The sequence below is a fragment of the Artemia sp. Qi Xiang Cuo genome, chromosome 3 (genome assembly GCF_049724085.1).
Source record: "Artemia sp. Qi Xiang Cuo chromosome 3, ASM4972408v1, whole genome shotgun sequence".
NCBI lineage: Eukaryota > Metazoa > Arthropoda > Branchiopoda > Anostraca > Artemiidae > Artemia > Artemia sp. Qi Xiang Cuo.
In genome coordinates this window covers 73367268-73383203 of record NC_142796.1, presented here as the reverse complement: position 1 = coordinate 73383203, position 15936 = coordinate 73367268, and the positions used below count along the sequence as shown (strand labels likewise).

The window sequence follows — 15936 nt, the reverse complement described above, 5'->3', positions numbered from 1 at the left end:
TTTCTACGACAAAGCTTTCTATAAAAACCTTATATGTCCCCAGGGCATAACTTACAACCCTTGTCCTGCGGGCTACGGGGGAAAAGTCCTCCTCAAAAACATAATTTCTATCTGGAAATCAACTACGGTAAACAAAATAGCTATCTAAATATTTTGATTGGATGTGTTTGGGAAAATGATGGTCGTGGAAGGGGTGTTAGTTGCCTTCCAATCACTTTTGACAATTAAAAGGGCACTAGCCATTCCAATGTCCAATCGATTGAGCCCTTTTCGAAATTTCTACGACAACTCCTTCGATATGAAGTGCCCTGGTATGGAAAAAAAATAATACATTTTTCCAACCTCGTTCTTTACTTAGACAGCGCTATTGTGCTGCCTATGAAAGCAATCAACTTGTCAGTCTCAGATAAAGAGGTAGTAACTGAAATTCAACAGATTTTTCTCTGCTTTCCCATTATAAACATGCTGAGTAGGTCTGAGCAGGAGTATATTAAATACAGACCGTGTTGATACCTTAAAGCTTTTAAACACATCTTTTTTTTACATCATTATGTGTTTCTTAACACACAGTCTGTGTGTTGCTAGTGCACCTAGCATTGACTGCTTCAAACTGCTACTAATTTTTTTCATTTCACTAAAAAGCCTACATAAAGTTGGATAGTGTCTCCTCAAGCCCTATTGTGTTCTCTGAAGCAGCCTGGGTATGCGTATATTAACATGCACTGAGTGTACCTTTTAAGACTTTGAAAAATAACTCCCATTTAAACCATGTTGTTGCCTTAAGACAGCCAGCTATTGAGTGCTGCTAGTGCACTCAATACTAACGGATTCAAGATGGTACTAGAATTAGAAAATATGCTGCAGCTCTTTTGAACAGCGAGTATGTGAAACATTCAGTTTGTGTGCCTCATTAACACATCCAAGATACTTCTCAACTTGGTTGTTTAGCTTTATACCAACAATGGGTTAAATACTTGTTTTACAATTTGTTCTATAGCTCTTTAGAACATACTGATTGAGAATATCATATGTTTGCCCAATTTTGGCAAGACTAAAATCTGTTTAGGATTTGAGTTGTGAAATGAGTCTTTGCCTTTTTCTTGTAAAAATTAATTAAAAAAAACTTTCCGAAAAATAAGTTTTTCAAAGAAAAGTAAACGCAATTTTAAACTTAAGCTCAGCAGATACAAATACATTTTAAAATTCAAACTCAAAACGAACAGAAATTACTATTAAAGAATAAATGAAACCCAAAACGAACAGAAATTAAATAAACAATCATAGCAAAAAACATACAACAAGTAATAATATAAATGAACAAATAGATTTTAAATCAAGTAATGCTTAGATTGAATATGAAAATACATCTTAAAAAGAAAAAAATATTTTCATATTGAAGTATAAATAAAACTTAAAACGACCCGAAATTAAATAAATAATCAATGCAAACCAGCATACAATAGATATTAATGTAAATTAATAAATACATCTTAAAACGAGTGAAACTTAAATTGAATATGCAAATCAAGCTTAAAACGAACAAAAGTCACTACAAACAAGAGTTTGGGTATGACCTCCTTCTCTCACTGTAAAAGTCTAACACCTACTGCGTCATTGGCGCTGTACCGAAGACCAATTTTATGACAAATATTTTCTTTTGTTCATAATATTGAAAATAAACATTAAAATTATAGTGGCATTTTGAACTGATGAGCTTTCAGCAATTCAGCAATTAATATCATTATATTCATAAGATCAAATATTCAGTTTAATTTATTAGCTCTTTTTAAAGTTGTTCAAGACGAATATAGTTTCACTACAAACAAGTGTTTTGATACTGCCTCCTTTCCTAACTGTAAATAAAAACCAAAAGCCTACTGCGTCATTTGGCGCTTAACTGAAAAAGAATTATATTACAAATATTTTCCAGTTCTTACAGCATTGAAAATAAAAATACAATTACAGTGAAATAAATTCTTGAACTGATGGATCTTTCAACAATTAATATCATTATACATCAAATATTCAATTTGATGTTGTTTATACTTTCTAAGACAGTTCAAAATGCATATAGTTTTCAGATCAGTATTTTAAAGTATTTGCATCTGCTGAGCTTAAGTTTAAAATGGCCTTTACTTTTCTTTGAAAAACTTATTTTTCGGAAAGTTTTTTTTTTAATTAATTTTTGTTCGCTTTTGATTGCTAAAAGATCCGAATTTTAAATAATTCATTCTTTGAAAATCAAACTTAAAAAAAAGCAAATATTCATCAAAGTATTATAACTTGTATCAAAGTAACAAAATCAAAGTAAAAAATGGGTTTTTGTCAACCTCGGAGTTTTTATTATCTCATGTTTGAACTATTTTTAACAAAATTGCTATCTCAAAATTGTTATCGGATGGGTTTGGGGAAAAAGGGGGCGGGGGAGGGGACTACTTCATCCCCTCTATAAGAACCATATGTATCCCCAGAGTTTAACTTACAACGCCTGTCCCTGGCCCCTGGGGTTTGTGGCGACCCTGGAGTTTTAATATCTGATGGTTGAACTATTTTTAACAAAATGATCGCCTCAAATTATTATCGGATGGGTTTATCCATCCGATACACCCAAAGGCGTGGAGTGCGGGAGGGGCTAGTTGCCCTCCGACCTTTTTTCACTCTGAGAAAATGAACTACAACTTTTAATTTCCATTCCTGTGAACCCTCTCTAAGTTTATACGAGCATCCTTTTCATGAGAACCACATACGGCCCCAGGACATAGCTTACAATGCGTGGTCCCCGGGCCCTGGGGGGATGTTTCGACACCGGAGTTTTGTTATCTGACCTTTGAACTATTTTGAAAAATGGCTCTCTAAAGTTCTTATAGGATGGGTTTGAGGAAAGTAGGGCGTGGAGAAGGGGGATAGTTGCCCTCCAATATCTTTTGACTCTTAAAAAGTGAACAAGAACTTTCAATTTCCAATCATATGAGCCTTCCGAAGCTTATACGAGCATACCTTCCATCAGAACTATATATACCCACGGAAAAATACTTATAACGCCTGCCCCGGGCCCTGAGGGAGTTGGGATGTCGACAAAGGAGTTTTTCTTATCTGACATTTGAACTATTTTTAACGGAATTGCCATATGTAAAGGAGTTTTCGTTATATGATCCTTGAACTATTTTTAACAAAATGGCTACCTCAAATTTGTTATCAGATGTATTTGGGGAAAAAGGGCTTGGGGGGGGGGGCATTTGCCGTCTGATCACTCTTGTCTCTTAAAAATGGCACTAGAACTCTCGATTTCCAATCGAATGAGCCCTCTTTGAAGTTTCCACGATGACCCCTTCTATATGAAGTGCCTCTGGGAAAAAAATAAATGGAGTGTGGGGGGAGGCTAGCTGCCCTCCAATCACTTTTGACTCTTAAAAAGTGAATTAAAAATTTCAATTTCCAATCAAATGAGCCCTCTATGAAGTTTATACGAGCATCCCTTCCATAACAACCATATATGCCCTCAGGGCATAACTTACAACGCCTAGCCCGGGCCCTGGAGGGCTGTGTCGAAACGGAGTTTTTTATTATCAGAACTTTGAACTATTTTTAACAAAATGTCTATCTGAAAATTTTTATCTGATGCATTTAGGGCGTGGAGGAGGGGGGGGGGCTAGTTGCCCTCCGATCTCTTTTAACTCTTAAAAAGTGAACAAGAACTTTCAATTTCCAATCAAATGAGCCCTCTCCAAAGTTTTTACGAGCATCCCTTCCCTAAGAACTATATATGCCCCTAGAGAATTACTCATAACGCCGGCTTCCGGGCCCTGGCGGGTTCCGTCGACACAGGAACTTTTCTTATCTGACCTTTGAACTATTTTGAATGAAATGTCTATTATAAAAAATTTATCGGATGGGCTTGGGGAAAAAGGGTGTGGGGGGGGGGCTAGTTGCCCTCAGATATCTTTTGTCTCTTAAAAATTGACTAGAACTTTCAATTTCCAACCAAATGAGCCCCCTCTGAAGTTTATATGAGCATCCCTTTCATAAGAACCATATACGCCCCCAGAACAACACTTACAACACCTATCCCCCGGGCTCTAGGGGGAGTTTTGTTATCTAATTTTTGAACAATTTCAAAAAACTGGCTATCTCAAAATTTGTAGCGGACGGGTTTGGGGAAAAGGAGCGTGGCTAGTTGCCCTTAACTCTCTTGACTCTTAAAAAGTGAACTAGAACTTTCAATTTCCAATCAAATGAGCCCTCTGTGAAGTTTATACGAGCATCCCTTTCATAAGAACCATACTTGCCCTTAGGGCATAACTTAGAACGCCTTCCCCTGGGCCCTTGGGGGTTGTATTGACACCAGATTTTTTCTTATATGACTTTCGAACTATTAAAAAAAAATATATCTATCTCAAAATTTTCATCAGATGGGTTTGGAAAAAGAAGGCGTGGCGGGGGGGGGGGGGGGCTAGCTGCCCTCGGATCTCTTTTGACTATTAAAAAGAGAGCTCAAATTTTAAATTTACAATCAAACTAGCACATTCTAAAGTTTATACGAGCATCACTTTTATAAGAACCATATATGCCCCAGGGCATAACTTGCAGCGCCTGCCCCCGGGCCCTGGGGGGGGGAGGTTGTGACGATACCTGAGTTTTTGTTATCTGACTTTTGAACAATTTTTAACTTAATGGCTATCTCGAAATTTTTATCGGAAGCATTCGGGGAAAAAGGGGCGTGGGGGGGGGGCTAATTGTCCTAAAATCTCTTTTCACTCTAAAAAACTGAACTAGAACTTTCAATTTCCAATCAAATGAGGCATCTTTGAAGTTTTTACGAGTATCCCTTCTATAAGCTCCATATATTCCCCTAGGGCATAACTTACAACGCCTGGCATTGGGCCCTGGGGGTTGTATCGACCTCGGATTTTCGTTATATGGTCTTTGAACTATTCTTTTTTAAAAAAAGGCTATCTCAAAGTTCTTATCGGATGGGTTCGAGGAAAAAAGGATGTGGAGGGAGGGGGGGGGGCTAGGTGCCCTCAAATCTCTTTTGAATCTTAAAAAGTGAACTAGAACATTCAATTTCCAATCAAATGAGCCCTCTTTGAAGTTAATACGAGCATCCCTTCAATAAGAACCATATATGCCCCCAGGGCATAACTTACAATGCCTGCCCCCGGGCCCTGGGGGGTTGTGTCGACACTGGAAATTTTTTATATGGTCTTTGAACTATTTTTAACAAAATAGCTATCTTAAAATTTTTATTGGATGCATTTGGGAAAAAAGGGTTTGGGGGGAGCTGGTTACCCTCCAATATCTTTTGACGCTTAAAAAGCGAACTTGAAATTTCAATTTCCAATCAAATGAGCCCTCTATGAAGTTTATACGAGCATTCCTTCCATAAGAACCATATATGCACTCAGTGCATAACTTATAACGCTTGCCCCTGAAGACTGTGGGGGAGTGTCTTGCTCAATCATATAATTTCCAGAACTTTCAACTATGTTGAAAAAAATGGTTATATCCAAATTTTGATTTGATGTATTTGGGAAATGGTAGGCGTGAAAAGGGTGTCAGTTGCCTTAGAATCACTTTCGACTATTAAAAAGGGAACTAGCCTTTCAAATTTCCAATCAAATGAACCCTTTCTGAAGTTTATACAATAACGCTGCCTATACAAAATCTTATATACCCCTAGGACATAACTTACAACCCCTGCCCTGAGGGCTGTGGGGGGGGGAGGTTGTCATCTTCAGAGACATAATTTTCAGAACTTAAAACTACGGTGAATAAAATGGATATCTCAAAATTTTGATTGGATGTGTTTGGGGAAAAGGTGGGCGTGAGAGGGGGATTTGTTGCCCTCCAATCACTGTCGACTATTGAAAAGGGCACTAGTCCTTTGAATTTCCAATCGAATGAGCTTTTTTGAAGTTTCTACGACAACACTTTATATAAAAACCTTATATGCCCCCAGGGCATAACTTACAACCCTTGACCTGAAGGCTGTGGGGGAGTGTCCTCCTCAAAAACACGATTTCTCTCTAGAAATCAGCTACGCTGAACAAAATGGCTATCTCAAAATTTTAATTGGATGTGTTTCAGGAAATGGTGGGCGTGGAAAGGGTGTTAGTTGCCTTCCAATCACTTTGGATTATTAAAAAGGGCACTATAACTCTAGATTTCCAATTGAATGAGCCCTTTTTGAAGTTACTACGACAACTTCTTCGATGCGGAGTACCTTGCTCTAAAGGAAAAAAAGAATAATACATTGTGCCAACATCGTTTTTAAATGCCCCGGGACATAACTTAAAACCCCTTGCCCAGAGAGTTGTGGGGGAGTGTCCTCCTCAAAAATATATTTTCTATCTTGAAATCAACTACGCTGAACAAAATGACTGTCTCAAAATTTTGATTGGATGTGTTTGGGGGAATGATGGGCATGGGGGGGGGGGCTAGTTTCACTCCAATCACTTTCGACTATTAGAAAGGGCACTAGAACTCCGGATTTCCAATCGAATGAGCCCCCTTTTAAGTTTCTACGACGACCCCTTGCATATGAAGTGCCTCTGGAAAAAAATAAAATAACAATAAAACATTGGAGCCGTATGGCCTTTACTAGAGGCAACGCTTTAGCGTTGCCTCTGACACTCTTTTAGAATCACTGGTACTACTAAGAATTGAGAAGTTGAGTCAATTAATTGCTGACACGCATAATATAAGCAACACTGTTTGCACTAAATACATTCTCACTCAGGCTGTTTAGAGGACATGCTTAGACTATTGTTTCACAGCTTAGTAATGGTAGAGAAGCAAAATAGCTTCTTTGGATTAAGCCTGCTCTTATAAAAAAAGAAAATTGAAACAGATAAAGGCTTCTTAGTGCTGTAGCTGAAGATTGTATAGAAGTACAAATTAACAGGTCAATAATTAATATGAAAAAGTTCGTTTTCTTTTTCAACTACTTTTTGGTTTACTTTTTAGTCTTGAGAGGCCAACATCTGAAACTGGCAATTACCTAAAAATTTAAAAATATCAAGCGTGATAGTGATAACATTGGGGACTTCGGCGGCAGACAGTCCGTTCCAGGCTGTGGAGAATGTTGGCAACAAAATATATTGCTTGTTTACGTTATGTTATATTATATTAATCCTATTAATCATATTACTATATATTACATATTTCATCATGTTAATCTTGCTTAGTTTTGGGCACGAACAAGGAAAGAATATAAAAGCATCAATGAAACGTCCTGTAGTGCCTGTTCCCTTTCCAAAGTTCAGTACTGGTTAAAAGGGCAGCATTTTAAAAAGTTCAGCTCGAATATCCAAGCTCAATGATTGCATCGATAATTTTTTAATTTTCTATTCATAAATGTTCCCGATAAATCGTAAAAAAAATGCTCTGTTAACCTGAAACTATGAAAAAAAAAATTCAGATTAGTTTTAATATTATTTTCTGACTTATACGAATAATTTGCAAAATGTTCGTTTTATTTTAATTTTTGTTAGAAAAAGAATTCAAGTTAGATTTAATATTGTTTTCTCACTGTATTAATAAATTCGGTTTACATATATTCTGTAAATTTAATTTGCGCCTTTAAAGATCAGTCTTTATTAAGATGAAAAAAAAAAAAATCCTTAAAGGTATTAAAGGTGGTTAATAATACTATACAGGAGAGGGTACTCCATGATGAAAATCTTCTTAAGGGGTAATGAGATTAGAAAAAGGTTGGGAACCACTTCTCTAGATGATAATTTTACAAAGTGGAAATAATTTTTCCATTCTCATTAATTCGACTCTCATTCTGTTTAGGGTTGCAGCCAGGTCAAAAAAAGTCACTAAAATCCTAATAAAAACGACTAAATGAGGGAAAAAAACTAAATGAGAGAATGTTTTGTGTGCTACCTCTTAGTGAGCTGTGAGTTTTTCACAGTGATTTGTTAAGAGTGGTAGTAGTATATTCTTGCAGACTGTTTTCTCTAAACTGGAATAGTAGCACTAATTTCATTCAGAATCAAGTGTTTACATGCTTTTCCCATTAGAATTCACCGTTGATCTAACAATTAAAAAAGAATCAATAGCAAAAGCCAAAAAAAATTATTTTTTTCAAAAAAGACTAGAAATCACTGCAAAAACAAAATCCCTAGGCGACAGAAAAGAATCACTAAAATAGTAATAAATAACTTGGGGTGGCAACCCTGATTCTGGTAACTCCAAGGAAAATGTTTATACTAGCTCAATTCGCTTTGTTAACTATACCATATCCTAAGGTATGTTAAACGTTTGACTGTGGACTTCCTTTCACTTAAAATCTTTTTTGAACCTCCCACCACACCATTAGTTAAAATTTGTCTTGGAATTACATACACAGAAGGAGAATCCTTAAGGATTTCTCTAAGGACCTTGACAGAAATATAATGATAAACACACGCTGAGGTATAAAAATGTTGACACCTGAGCTAAATAATAGACTTTTCCTTTGAAAAATAATCCAATCACAGCTTAAAGCATTTGCTTGTGAGCCCTTGTTATGACTTAGAAACTATTATAAAAAGAAAGTGAGTGAGTATGTTAAAGATTGTTAGTGAGAAGATTAACTTTAATTACCCCATAATACTCTCTTTTTTAGAAGTTTAATTTGATAAAAACACAAAAGTCCTTGTTATAGAAGATCCTCTTTCATTAGGACTGATCTAGAAGGACTCTACGTGAATAAGTTTTAACTTTAGAAGAATTTCTAATAGATATAAGAAGAAACAGTTTCAGATTTGGTAGGAATGTAAACTAAAACTTTCAGATAAGTGATATGTCTGAGCGTCCATGAATACCGAATTTTTTCTTTTATTTATTTATTTATTTATTTTTTAAGAAGAGAACAAGGCTCATCGTTTTCAACTTATCACGTATTGATAATTAGCAGAATATGTAGTGAATTCTACACAATACGGGAAAGAAGACACAACATTATTCGAAGAAAGAGTATGAGAATCAGCCATCCGTACAAAAGTCTGAAGGTAACTCTAACACAATACCATCTCCCAGTGTACAACCATCTAGTAACTTCAGTCACCAAAATATTTAACTAACAAACACAAAAGACTTACAACAAGGTAATTATCTCTTTCATCATTATCATCCTCATCTTCATTGGACTCAAGATCTTCTCCCATACCCGATGAGTAAGATGTGACGACTGAACGCTGTCTTAGAGGCTGAAGGGGCTGATTAGAGATTGAAGTGCCAACGTTCAAACGTTCATTAGATATCTTTTCTTCAACAATGCACTGCAAAACAAATAAATGAAGAGCAATACCTAATAAAATCCACCCATCTCAACATCTCTACTACATATTTTCATCTTGTTGAATGCTCGTAAATAAATGTAAATAACTCGAAGTTTAACTATCCCTAATCATAGTTGAAGCAATAGCTGCAACTATTCAAGAACTCACGGGTGTAATATTTGAGTCTAGTGAGCAGCACAAAGTTACTGGGGTGACAAGAATAAAAGTGACTTTAGAGTCGTAGAAAAGGTTGTCTACTTTCTCCTGAATTTTCCGCCTCTCATAGACAAGCCATCTCTCAGGAATATAATATTTGACGAGAACGTGAGTGTGCGGGTGGGCGTAGACGAGGGTATACCCCTAGGTTTAAAAATAGTGAATTTTATGGCGGGAAAAGATGTAGAAAAGTACCCTACAATCAGCAGCAGAACTGCCTACGTTTGACCCTTCTGAAATGATTCAAAAACTGGTCATTATTGCAAAGAGTTCATATGAAGAACTCCAGGTGTTTTTAAGTACAAGCTCTGCTTCCGACTTCCTTCGCTATTTGACCTGAATAGTCTCCTTTGATTGCGGACAAACGAGTGCTTGCCAATGCTAAGTTGGTGGTCTGCACCCAAAGCATAGATTGCGTTCTTAAAAGCTTGGTGAAACATCGTGCTAGATGGCAGGGCCTTTCTAAATCATTTGCATTAGAAGAAATGCAATACATGTGTGACTATCTCCATCAAATAATCACATCACTACTTCTTGATGCTGCAAAACTTACCATACCCCAGTCCCAAAGCCCTAAAACACTGAAGAATAACAAACCCCCAAAGCCATGGTGGACATCCTCTTGCCAAGAGGCTTTGCACAATAAAAGGAATGCCATCAGATCCTTCAAGAGAAACCCATCCACTGGAAAATATATAGCAAAGCTACAAGCAGAGGCAAAACTTAAGAGGATAATCAAACTTGCAAAAGAAGAGGCATGCAAAAACTTTCTCTTATCAGTGTCCCACAAAACACAAGAGTCAAAGATTCATAAATTCCTAGACAAGATGTGTGGCAAATTCTCCACACAGAACCCCTTCCATTACCAGCTAACTCTAAATGGTCAGCAGCTGGAAACCAAAAAAGAAAAGCTGAATTTTTAGCAGATTTTTTTTAGAAGAGATCCAAAAACACCCCTCATAATCCACCTCAGATCAGCCTAACACCCCATTTTGACTTGCCTGGGTCCCAGTATCTACTCCAAAGTTTTACAATGATTGAGCTGAATAAAGCAATCAATTCAATCAAACCCAAAACATCTTGCAGCCACGACCAGATCCATCCATCTTTGCTCCAACACCTTCCAATAGAGTTTAAAAAAGTACTCTTATCTCTCTTCAACAATGCCTGGAGCAATTCTTTCTTCCCATCTGCTTGGAAAACATCACTCATCATCCCTATATTAAAACAAAATAAACACAAAGAGGACCCCAACTCCTTCAGACCCATTATGATCACCCCAGTTCTGGGAAAATTATATGAGAAGATAATTCACTCCTGATTGTATTGGTTTGCTGAATCTAACCACCTTATCCCACATACCCAAACAGAATTTAGGAAATATCATTCTTCTATTGATGCATTTGTTTGCTTAACCAACGCCATATCTGAGTGTCTGAAAGACAACCAAATCCTAGTTGCAGCCTTCTTGGATTTCCAGAATGCATATGATAATATCCAACATCCACTTCTGCTGCAAAAATTATCAAAAATTGGTTTCCCAATATTTGTAGTGAATTTCTTTAAATTTACCTATCCGAACGTTTTTTTGTTCTCCGAGTAAACTCCTTCATCACTTCTAAAAAGTCTGTCTCCAAAGGCCTTCCCCAAGGGGCTGTCCCCAGCTGTCTCCTGTTTTCACTATATTTATGGGATCTGAACCTACCCCAAACAAATATTCAGTTTGCAGATGATATAGTCTTATGGTCTACCTCAAATGAATTTGAACTGGCCCATTCTATTTTACAAAAGTTGCTTTATGCATTTGAATGTTTCTCCAAAAATTCATGCCTACCCAGTACCGCATAAAAATGAGCTATAGTACAGTTTTATGATAAGAGAAATCTCCAATCTGCCCTACTAACCCTAACTGGTGTTAGCATCCAAGAGCAACAGCACATTAAATATCTTGGCCTCACTTTAGACCAAAAACTAACTTTCAGGCCCCACATTGAAAATGTGAGAATAAAATGCCTCAGAAAAATGCACATCTTACAAAGGCTACTCTATATGCCTTGGGGTTGCCATGAAAAAACTCTAATAAATTTCTATAAGACTTATATCAGATCTCAGATTGATTATAGACTAATTGTCTATGGCTCACGCTCAAATACCCTACTATGCAGTCTGGAGACTGTCCAGAATACTATGATCCGTGCTATACTTGGCCTCAGGAATCACACCAAAACCAACTTCCTCCTCAGTGAAAGTGGTCTCACCTCTATTGCCATGCGTAGAGACATCCTACTTGCCCGCTACTTCACAAAAATTTATGGTAACAGTTCCCATAGATTACATGACTGGCTAAGAAACCCTGGTGCTTTAAGAGGCCTTGCATGAGAATTTGCAACCACCTAAATGACCTTAACCCCTACCTTCATCTTCGTTATTTCAAATATGCCCCCGGATTCCATCTTGGGCTAACCACTACCCAGCAGTGAACCTTTTGTATGCGCCAGCTATTAAAACAGATCTTTCCTTTACGTATGTAAAATCATCATTCCATGAATTTCAGTGTCAGAGATAAATCCACCACATCCCAATTTTTGTGGATGGCTCAAAAACAGAATGTAGGACTGCTTGTGGAGTCGACTTCCCATCTTTAGGTATAGCAGCTGCAGAAAGGCTCCAAAATGATCTAAGTATCATGACAGCTGAAATACCTGCCATCAACATTGCATTGGAAACCATTATAAAGATGCCAAACCCCCCAAGAAACACCCCTCTTATAATTTATTCAGACTCAAAATCAGCCCTTGCCTCAATATCACCAGAACATTCAGACTACCCAGATAATGATACCTCCGCCACTCTTGTACTATTGAACCAACTACTTAAACAAGGTATATCCACAAAATTCCAGTACATCCCAAGTCATATGGGTTTTAAAGGGAACCACAAGGCAGATGAAATAGCTAAATCTGCCCTTCAGTTTGAAATAATTTCTGGAAGACCTATCCCAGTAAGAGATGTAAACCATTGGCGCCTAAAAATTTATCTAGCAAACAAATGCCCACCAAACCTTTCTCCATTTACATCCCGGAAAGACTAAAAGATGTACCAAAGAATACGATCAAATGCTACTGGCCTTAACAGCCAAACTTATCACTATCAAAACACAACCATTCCAACAGTAATGAGCCCTCTTTGCCACCTATGTCAAACCTATGATGAGGCCATCAACCATGTTCTTTTTGGTTGCCCTGTGGCAACTCTCAACCATAAAAACGAATGGCCAACTTTATCTGCTATATTCAAGCGCCTTAAGCTAACCCCTAATATTGACCAACTAACACAAAGGAGACACTCTTCAACTGATGATGCCGAATTGTTCAAAGCTGTCTTAAATTGCCTAAATATAGGTGGTTTCATCAATGATGTATAAATTCTATTATTGAATAATAATAGTCTAATTTCTATATTTGATTTTCCAGGACACCCCTGACATAATCAGACAATACGAAAAAGGTTAAATGGTTTCGTCCGAAGCCTATAATTGAAGAAGAAGAAGAAGAAGAAATCCGTCGACTATGCCACCCAAAGATATTGAAGCGCTTTAATGGTTTTGGTAGGTATTTAGCTGGATCCTCAATCAAAGACGTTTGACACGGGAGGAGGATCAGGTCTAATGGCTGTCCTAAGATCAGCATTCGGCTGCAAACGTGTTGTTTAGCACAAAAAGATAATTACATAAGTGACGCAGAAAACAAGCAGTCAATCATCAGCTTGTTGTCCAGCTACCTTGATGATGTGGGATGTAAATTGTACTAGTCGAAAGCCAATGCCGACCTGCTGGTTGGCCGAGTATGCAGAACTTCAACCCACGGTCTTAATAGGAGAACATACGGAATTACTAGTCCTTTTACTGTACCACACAAAACGAGACGGCGAAACAATGTTCTTGCATTTCGATTCAAAATTATAAAAAACCGGAAGACGAGGTGAGACTTCTCAGCAGATAACTTGGAACTCAGGGACACCCCTTGTGAAGAAATTTTCTGCTTCCTTGTCTTTTTCGGACGCGATTGGACTTCACGAATTTATGGTACTGGAAAATCTACACCACTGAACCACGCAAAAAAGTAGACAAAATTCTAGGATATTATCTGAGTATTCCTGATATCAGCTCCCACATAAGACGACATTTGCAAAGCTGGAGGTAGGACCATGCTTATCTTGTTTAAGGCTACAAAAACTAAAGTCTTGACCAGGTTCGCTACAGGAAATCCCTAAAAAAAAGTTGGAAGTTCTGGAAGTACATAGTGGCAAAAATGTTCCCACTAACCAGCGATGTTTACAAATATAATTTACTTTGTGTGTACTTCCAAGCATAACCCTGGAAAAATTTCGAAACTTTGAATTTTGACTTGATTTTGTGACAAAGAGAATTATGACATGTGTCTTCCAATTTCACCGGTAGGGCCAGACCTACCGGGGAAATTTTGAGACTGGTTAAGATTTATAGATTTTTGGGGTCCGTGACCGACAACGATATAATTTTCCGATAAATTCTCCTCCGAAAAAAACCTTGGCTATACCTAAAGTTTAAACCCTCCATTCCCTGCCCATATCACATGTTTGTCCCTGGTCTGTTACACATCAAAGAACAGTCTCAATAATTCACTTTGGATTCCGAAAATTAGGCCATTTACAAGAATTGTTTGATTTTTCTTTACCTTTTCTGATCAGCAACTTCTAAGTACACAGAAGAAACGGTGGATATTTTTGCGGAAGAGACAAATAAGTAAAAATTTAATCAAAGAAGCCAGTTAGACGCAAATACGTGAAAAGCTGACTGAAAGAAGTGTAACATATTTATTGAAATTGATTATTCAAATCCAAATTTCAATAGCGGGACTTTGAATTTCAATCATTCACATATTAATGAGAAAACTTCACTTTACATTTATATGATATGGTCTCTTGCTAATGAATCCATGCTAGGCACACTGGATACAGGGGTGCAGCTAGAGTTTTAAGTTTAGAGCAGGGAACCGTATAGTTTATTGTATTTTTTTTAGTATATATCTACAATATAGTATATATAGTATATATATATCAAATAATCTACCAAGCATGAAACTACCACAAATCAGCATCGATAAATAAATGAAACCCAAAACGAACAGAAATTACAATAAATAACGGAGTCAAACTCAAACGAGGAGAAATTAACATTAGTAGAGCTCAAAACCCGTATGCCTTCCCAAGGCAAGAACACAATTTGGACTTAACTGAAAAAAATTTAAACGTTTTTACTTTCATAACTTTAATAAATCAAATAATATTAACATTTTGATTAATAAATATGAGTATATGTATATTAAACTGACAATGCGTCTAATAGAAATCTCAAAATTTCTATTGGATGTGTTTGGGGAAATGGTGGGCGTGGGAGGGGTGCTAGTTTTCCTCCAATCTCTTTTGTCTATTAAAAAAGGCACTAGCCCTTTCAATTTCCTATTGAATGAGCCCTTTTCAAAGTTTCTATGACAACGCTCTCTATAAAAACCTTATATCCCCCAGGGCATAACTTACAACCCTTGCCCTGAGAGTTGTGGGGGGTTTATCATGTTGAAAAAATGGCTATATTAACATTTTTATTGGATGTGGCTGGGGAAATGGTAGGCGTGAGAAGGGGGTTAGTGGCCCTCCAATGAGTTTCGACTAGCGTATTAAAAAGGGCACTAGCCCTTTCACTTTCGAAATGACTGAAATGTCAGGCATATAAGGTTTTTAGGAGAACACTTTCTATAAAAACCTTATATACTCCCAGGGCGTAATTTACAACCCTTGCCCTGAACACTGTGGGGGGTGTGTTCTGCTCAAAGATATAATTTCCGGACCTTTCAACTGTGTTAAACAAAATGTCTATCTCAAAATTTTGACTGGATGTGTTGGAGAAATGGTGGGTGAGGAAGGAGTGTTAGTTGCCCTCCAATCACTTTCGATTATTAAAAAGGGCACTAGCCATTTCAATTACTAATCGAATGAGCACTTTTTGAGCTTTCTACGACAACGCTTTCTATAAAAACCTTATATGCTTCCAGGGCATAACATACAGCCCTTGTCCTGAAGGCTGTAGGGGGGGGGGGTGTCATCCTCAAAACTTAGTTTCCAGAACTTTCAACTACGTTGAACAAAATGACTATCTCAAAATTTCAATTGGATGTCTTTGGGGAAAAGATGGGCGTGACAGGGGGGGTTAGTTGCTCTCCAATCACTTTCGATTATTAAAAAGGGCACTAGCCCTTTGAATTTCCAATCGAATGAGCTTTTTTTGAAGTTTCTACAAGAACGCTTGCTATAAAAACCTCATATGCCCCAGGGCAAACCTTATGACCCTTGTCCCGAGGGCTGTGGGAGAGTGTCCCCCTATAATTTCTACCTGGAAATCAACTACGCTAAACAA

At 37.3% G+C, this 15936-nt stretch overlaps 1 protein-coding gene across 1 annotated transcript in view; it reads right to left on the bottom strand.

Annotated features, from left to right (window-relative positions):
* Positions 1-15936, bottom strand: part of LOC148954504 (uncharacterized) — a 548520-nt gene that overhangs the window by 14006 nt on the left and 518578 nt on the right. The window contains exon 18 of the mRNA XM_089086303.1: positions 9090-9269. Coding sequence (XP_088942429.1) covers positions 9090-9269 — 180 coding nt within the window. The remainder of the gene's footprint in view (positions 1-9089; positions 9270-15936) is intronic.